The sequence below is a fragment of the Fusarium oxysporum genome, genomic scaffold, assembly GCF_000149955.1.
Source record: "Fusarium oxysporum f. sp. lycopersici 4287 supercont2.97 genomic scaffold, whole genome shotgun sequence".
Taxonomy (NCBI): domain Eukaryota; kingdom Fungi; phylum Ascomycota; class Sordariomycetes; order Hypocreales; family Nectriaceae; genus Fusarium; species Fusarium oxysporum.
The window spans coordinates 1-7,577 of NW_017264897.1; the positions used below are offsets into that span (position 1 = coordinate 1).

The 7,577-nt window shown below is 45.0% G+C and overlaps 3 protein-coding genes across 3 annotated transcripts; 1 reads left to right on the forward strand and 2 right to left on the reverse strand.

The window, feature by feature from the left end:
- Positions 1-1,218: 1,218 nt before the first annotated feature.
- FOXG_22960 (uncharacterized protein) lies at positions 1,219-1,311 on the reverse strand (the record flags this gene model as incomplete). Its single annotated transcript, XM_018403370.1, has 1 exon — positions 1,219-1,311. A coding segment is annotated over one exon (93 nt), but the record flags the coding sequence as incomplete, so codon positions are not given.
- A 94-nt stretch (positions 1,312-1,405) lies between these two features.
- On the forward strand, positions 1,406-2,020 carry FOXG_22961 (uncharacterized protein; the record flags this gene model as incomplete). Its single annotated transcript, XM_018403371.1, has 1 exon — positions 1,406-2,020. One exon carries the CDS (start codon positions 1,406-1,408, stop codon positions 2,018-2,020), a length of 615 nt encoding a protein of 204 aa, XP_018258862.1.
- Positions 2,021-3,685: 1,665 nt separating this feature from the next.
- On the reverse strand, positions 3,686-4,634 carry FOXG_17730 (uncharacterized protein; the record flags this gene model as incomplete). The annotated part of the gene is made up of 4 exons (XM_018397728.1): positions 3,686-3,854; positions 3,931-4,354; positions 4,423-4,484; positions 4,552-4,634. 4 exons carry the CDS (start codon positions 4,632-4,634, stop codon positions 3,686-3,688), a joined length of 738 nt encoding a protein of 245 aa, XP_018258863.1.
- Between the last annotated feature and the right edge of the window lie 2,943 nt (positions 4,635-7,577).

Genomic DNA, 7,577 nt, shown 5'->3' on the forward strand with positions numbered 1-7,577 from the left:
TAATTAAGTTTAATAAATATATGCTCCAATCAGTAATTATGCGCAATATAACAATATATTATTTTCCTGCAGTATGTGGTATATTTCTTGGCAATGAATCTGTTAACCGGGACTTGAGGCTGGAATATTTGTAACGGATAAGCGGTCCTGTTCTTGCTCTATAAGTCAGGGATTATATGTGGTATAGTAAGAGCCGCACAAATTCCTCTCCACCTGCTGAAGCACATGCAAAACGGCTGCGATTCCTATACGTCTCATTTTGTCCAGTCACATACCTAACTTTGCACGACTAAGAAACATGCGTCATTCCGAACAAAAGGGTGATACAAGCTTTTCGCTCCTTCTTTTTTTTATTTTTATTTTTTTTACTTTCTTAAGGTTATAGTTTGGGATAAGGCCGAGAAGGGGAAAAAACCAGTTTTCTTTTCGCTCCTTGGGGGCTGCGTTTGCGGAGATTCTATCTATGACTGGCCTGGAGGATCTATTAGTTTGTACCTTACCCCACTCTATTAACCCTCTTACATGGGCTAGACTTGCTGATCCTGCTCGGTGTTACTTCGTAGACAGGAAGGAGATTAGTGCCTCGCATTCTTGCAAAGTTTTCTCGCTTTTCGTTTAACCATCGCCGCTCCGATCGACCGTAGCTATACCATGTTTCACCCCAATCTACCTATAATTGGCTCAGACATGGAAGCATGCCCGTTGTTATTTAACTATTTTTGTTTACCCATTTTCTTGTGGTCGGGTACACTTTACTAGTTATCCTTTTCTCATACCACACCACAATGGTCCTCAACTCCTCACGACCTCAACGCAGATATCATACAAAGTCCAGAGGCGGATGTGTCGAATGCAAGAAGCGGCACATTAAGGTAAGCTCTTCATTCCCATCGTTTGTGATCAGTACAGCAACACCAATCCTTTTCTCTGGTGCATGTACTAATGCCATGAGATTGCAGTGTGGAGAAGAAAAGCCTGCCTTGTAGATCATGTGTCATAAGATATAATGATTGCGTTTACCCTACGCAGCGCAACTCATCATTGGGGACAAGGGCAAGCTCGCTTCATGGAAGAGAACGAAAAGCGTCTCCCAGAGGAGAACAGCAAGAATCTCCCAGTCCTCCATCCGACGACTCTTGCGTGGCTCTTACCCCAGATCTAGCACAGCATCGTCATGTAACTGCGGAATTCGAACTGCAGGATCTCGCTCTCACGCACCACTGGACCCTGCATACTAGCCGCACCATCAGCCATTGCTGGTCCGTTGAAAGCCGTTGCAGTGTGGACGCGTTTTCGCTTGGGTTCGACCATTTGTTTGTCATGTATGGCATCCTAAGTATCGCTAGTCTACACCTTGCCTCTCTTGAGCCGTTTGATACGAAAAAAACATCTCGAAAGAGCTGCTATGCACCATAAGCTTGGTGTAGATCAAGTTCGTCAACTAACTGTGGAGCGTATGGAAGCTTCTGGCGATGCACTTCGCGAGTTCTCGACCATCAATCTTGTTTACACCTTGGCTACCTTTGGTCCACTCGCAGGACTTACTGGCAATGTTGTCAAAGCTAACGAGCCGATCAGCCCTCATTGGATACGCCGAGTCCGCGCTATTACACCAAAAGTTGACATATGGCAGTATCCGACACCTCTTTACGAGATGGATGCTAGGATGGACTTTGCTGCCGAAGACGATTATCTTGTTCGCATTCGTGAAACATACAGAGATTGCCACATGTCGGATGTGGAACTCTACGATTCGGCTCTCCTATTACTGAGGCGCTGTCATAACCATCTGTTTGGTCCCAGAAGCGAACACATTGCTGAACCAACATCTTGCGACCTCGACAAATGGAATGGTCCTTTACACTTTCTCTGTCATCTCTCGGAAGAATATATCGAGAAGCTCCATCAACGGCAGCCACCTTCTCTCATCATTCTCTCATTCTTTGGGGCAATTTCATTTTCGCAAGATGAAACTTGGTTCATTAAGGGATGGGGGGAGAGCAATCGTTACAACAGTTGATGCAGTCTTGGGTAGCTACTGGGCGAAATATACCGAATGGTGTCGCGATGCAGTAGCACTTCGATGCATTAAAGCCGGAGAATAAGCAAAACAACCTGATGATGTTGACGCTGTCCTTCTCCCAATAGGTTCAGAGCTCATGTGACCTATATTCTACTTTTAGCTAGTGTTTGTGATTCCTTCCAGTGTGAGCAGAAACGGATCGACTCGAGTAGGTCAATGGTTCATCATGTCATGGCATGCGGCCTCTGGCTGTTTCTACCCGTGCTGCTTAAGCAAGCCTTTTCGGGCACTATGACTCTTATAACAAGACTACAATAAAATGCAAAGCTTAAGAATGATTTTGAATAAGTAGAAAGAACTCTCATTAAGTTAATCTGAGTCCCGGATTGCTTAAGGGGCTATAATATCTATAGTTTCCAGTAACTATAAGAATGTCTATGACTGCTTGAATTATTACCTTTCCGTCTCCTTCTAGGGATTAATAATAATTAAGCCTATATACGATCAGATTCAATATTGGTGTGGATGAACGAGGTAGAGAGGAATGAGGAACGAAAAAGACTACTATTCCCTGCATGGAACCTAATAATCAATTAACTCCGATGAGGAGGGGGGGCTTTAATGCGATGACATCTCCTATTCGTTTCATCCATCGCTCTTCGGCAAGTCTCGTTTAGATTCGTTTAACTCTTGGCTCGCCGCGTTAGCTCTAGCTCCAATCAAGATCAAGGGCTCATGCCTCATTGACAATGTCGAACGCAAATTTGCATCTGTGATTCTGGGGTGACCGACTATATGGCTTGCTTGGCAGGGTTAGACTCAGGTCGAATAGCAGGTAGTTGCTCGACTCAATTTTACTGAGCCCATTTAGTGGGCTTTCCAATTCAAGTACCATAGCTACTCGGTTAATTGACCTTGCCACGAGCCCCCTTTTGCAAGGCAGAATAAACTTTCTAGATAGGCTCTCAGTGTGGTCTATACAACGGCTTTTTACCGTGACGTTTCAAGTTGATTGCTATTCAGTAACTTTTGGCGGTCCGTCAACTCAAGCTTCTAATCTTCGATTCTCAATATCTTTGGACTGGGGTTTCCTTCGACCCGCTGCACCTTTTTCCGCTCAAGGAACTGGAATACGCCAGCAGCTATTGATAAAACAAAAGCTAGACAGAGAAACAATCCCACAGACCAAGCTAGTCGATTATGTCGGTTATAGCACCGCATAAACCAATAGAGAATAACCTAGAATATCGTATTCAACAGATTCAAACCAATGACTGCCTAGAGTTTCCATAGTCGTGTCGGCGTCGCTCGTCGCCTAGAAGGTGGCGGCTCTGAAACACTCCGTACCGAACAAGGCAAAAGGTCCTCTGGAGATGAGTTTTGATATAGCCAAGCCTCAACTTCGATCAGGCCTACGTAAGCCGGTAGGGATTCAGATCCAGGAAGTCGAAACTTACTAATAGATCGTAAGAACTGCTCGCTTTGCATGGGTTATTGTCTGTCAATAGCATCAACGGCCAAAGAGGCTTCCAATGAAAGAAACAACAATACGGAAGGGAAACATGTGAGCAGTCTCAGCACGCAATAGATGATCAAAGCATTACAAAAGACTATTTTTATAGATACATGAAAATTCTCAGGACGAGAAGTCCTTCTCTCTACTTATTCAACCCGTGTCTGTGCTGGTGTGCATCTGACTCTCAGTGGCGGCTTCATCCAAAACATAAACACCTTCTGCCAGGTCATCCAGTCTTGACTCTCTGACACGAGCTCTAGGTCCAAATTCCACAGCGTATACGCAAGCACCAGACGCGCTTCGGCCCACGCAAAACTAATATGTGTTAGTTTTCAAAGCAACAAAGAGGTAGGAGTTGCAACACGATGTGAGACCTGCGTTCTCGACTCACTTTCTCCCAGGGCAGTCTTGCGGCCCGATACTAAAAGGCCTCATGGCAGACCTGTCATCGTCTTGATACTCAGCTGATCGAGGCTGGATCCATCGCTCGGGAACCATGTTGTCGGGCAAATGGAAGTTCAGCGCAGAGCGGTTGGCTGCCCATATATTCATCGTAAGAGTTGTATTAGACGGAATCACCTCCCCCATCACGACATGCCCTTCCTTTTCAGTCCGACGGAATAGGTTCCCCGGGGCGGGAGGATAGAGGCGAAGACTTTCTTTGAGGATAGCATTAAGGTATTGCTGCTCTTTAAGGGCAGACAGTGTCATGTCAGAACTGGTATGAAATTGCGTGCGCAGAGTCGACGTTAGCCTTTTGAGGTATACTTGATGCTTTAGAAGCAGATATATCGAGCCCGCCAGCAAAGTAGCCGCTATCCAATGGTTAGCAAAACAGTACAGAAAATCATCTCAAGTTAGATCCTATTGAGGTGCAACCTACTGGTCTCGCTTCCCGCGATGATAAGAGCCATTGTTATGGCCTCCTTTTCAACAGGTGACAATCTATGACATTTTCAGTGACGACGCCAGGAGAGCAATATGGTTTGAGGTTGGTGCAGACAAAACTAACTGTTGGTCTTCAGGACCGTCAAGTATCCGTGATATAGGTTTGTTCTCCTTGATATGGCTCTCTGTTTGCTTGGGCACGGTCATAGGCGTCTTTGGAGACTTTGGAGCCCTGTTGAACCAGGTCCAAAAAGTATTCATCATATAGCGAATACCTGGATACTGTGTCAGCTCCACAGCCGAGGTGAAGGCTCTTGCTAAACATGGGATGGCAGCGATAATGGGCCGACATTGGCCGTTCTCAAGCCCGCCGAACTTTTCCCCAAGAATCACATCGCCTGCAATATCCGTCGTCAGAAGATGGAGCCAATGGCTCAGGTCCACCTCTTTAGTTTCTGACTGATACTGGGACTGTTGTAGCTTAGAAATAAAGAGATTGGTGTGTTTTCGGAGACATGCTTCATGATGCGATGGTGTTAGATGGCACTGTGTGAGCCGCCGGTGAGTTTTATCATTGAAAACTTTCTAGATATAATCAAGACGTATTAGAATCATCGTTACTGGGCCGTGAGCTTGTCTCGCTTAGAATTCCGCTAGAAGCTCGAGGTCGAGGCGTTACTGATCAGCACTAACATACCAGGTGAGATTCAGGGTAGTATCTGGAATCTTTGGGGATATTTCCTCGCCCTCCAGGTTGCCCCGGCCCGTATATATCTTGATACCCGTTAGATGAGTATGTGGCCAAGGCTGCATTTCAAAAGAAAATGTGGCACGATGCGTATACCACCGAGATGCAAGACCCCTTTGCTCCGCATCCAGAGAGGCCCTCTAGGTATCGCCCCTGGTAGCTCAATGAGAAATGACTAATGATAGAAAACACTTACCAGGCCAAGCTCGGTTCGAAGTAAACGAGAGAGTATCTGGACTTATGCGAACGACATGACCATACCTATGGTGAAGATCCTTTGTCTTTCGGGCAGCAACTCCTCTTAATACATAGAATGTATAAGGTATACGGCTCGCCGCCAGCCACCAAGGTCCCGGATACTTCTGAAGAGGATGTAGTCGAAGGTTATAGATGGTATGTAGAATGATGTAGAATATGCACTGTACCGAGATATATTAGTTGAGGCAAATGTCAACTAAAATATGCCCCTACTGACCAGGATAAAAGTCACTCCCAGTATCGTTACCCATGAAGACGTGGAGGAGAAGGAAAAGGATGAAAGCATTATTATCCAGGGAGATGTCTGTTAATTTCTTTGGGGTAATTAGTTACGTTCTCGCCAACGGGTAATGATTCACTTGGCTTGCTAGACTGGAGGCATCATAAATAATAAAAACCTTAATGAGAGTGGCAAGAGAAGCGTCGAAAGCTATTAAGACTTCTCGTATTCCAGTTGCAATTACTTGTAAAAGCTCGTTCTTCAATAATAAGAAGAAAAAGTACAAACGAAAGAAAAACAAGAGAACTAATCACCCCTCCCTTCGTATTCTAAACGAAATGCATCAATTGTGCCCCGCTGGGCTCGCTCTATCCGGCGGCTGGTCCGTATACGGCAAGACGGAAAATGGGAACACCAAAGATTACATAACAACTCCACAATAATTGAGAGACAGTCCGGGCTCGACCAAAGTAGCAACATAACTAACGACACCAGAAGAACATTAACAATGACCCCGTGTATAGAACCAGACCCAACCTGTTCTAGTGCTACTTACGGCGTGCAGTGTATCAAGTGTTAGCTCTGTAAATGTACTACCGTATCTACTTATGAAATTCACCACGCCTCGTGGCTCCCTTTTCTATATTTCTATCTTTCTAATTAGTTGAGACAGGAATAAGGATCTGACATTTGCACTACAAGTCGTGGTTTGGTAGGAAAAAGAGATCCACAGGGCGTGGTGAATTACATCAGTCAATACAGTACCTGCGGCATATGCAGCTTTGGGCTCCCAGCTGAACCACGCTCATTACTGTATAAGAACAAAAAGCAGACAGCGTACAGTATTGAGCACTTGCACCTTCCTCTCCAACAATAACTCTCGTTTATAAACGAAGCCCCATACATCGTTCCTAAGTAGATTTTTACACTGTGTACACACTTATCTGATACAAAAAGCGCGTATCTTGATGTATCTACCTGATTGATTTAAGCGATAGTACTTATAGCTCGCACTGTCGATCTGTCTCTACTTCCCCATATCCGCGCCCCGGAACTCCAGGCAGCAGCGGTACTTCTAAGTACTTTATTTACTAAGCCAGAAATTACTCACGCACCTATAAGGCGGCCAAATTCTGACAGAACATCTGCTTATGAGGTAGAGCGATGTACCCAAGTGGCCCTACCCTAGACTTACAAAGAGCATGTTTTTTTTGGACCGGAAGGTGCAAGTGCTCAAGACTGTACGTTTGTTCTTTTGATATTCGTTTGACACATGTTTGTGCCTTATGAGTAGAGGTCAAATAAGACTGCGCACAGAAACAGTAAAGCCTCCAAGGAGCAAAATTTGGACACAACATAACATAAATACGCAAATCTATATTAATAGACTGGATACACGTAAAATTCGACACCTTTAGGCTATGGTGCTGTTGATGTGCTCTTTTTTATGGTGAGTCAGCTATCTTTAACTTGTATAGGGTAGTTCATAACTAGTCCTGCCTCGACACCATCTCAAGTCTCAGCGTTTAAGTGACAGATAAACACAGACTTCAGACATCCGATGGGCGCACATGGACACTTTTGAGAAAAATCGGGGCGCTCGGCAGTAGAGTAGCAAACCTGGAATTATAAGCGACGTCTGCAGATGATTCTATCCCTGGGCCCTTATCCAATCACATGTGTTCATTGGTGGCTGTTATAGCCATATTAGCAATATCGAGTTCATGGTCATTCTTTTGTAACCTGGACTTGGGGTAGGCTGCAGAAGGTGTGGGTAATATCTAGATTATTACGTGAAGCTTGGCACTGGAATGAAAGGGACCGGAAAGAATGTCATGACCGCCGCTAAGGTCATACTTCGGACTAAACAGACAATTGGGTACTTTATCTAATTGCATCCATAACGTCCTTGAACTGCAGGGAA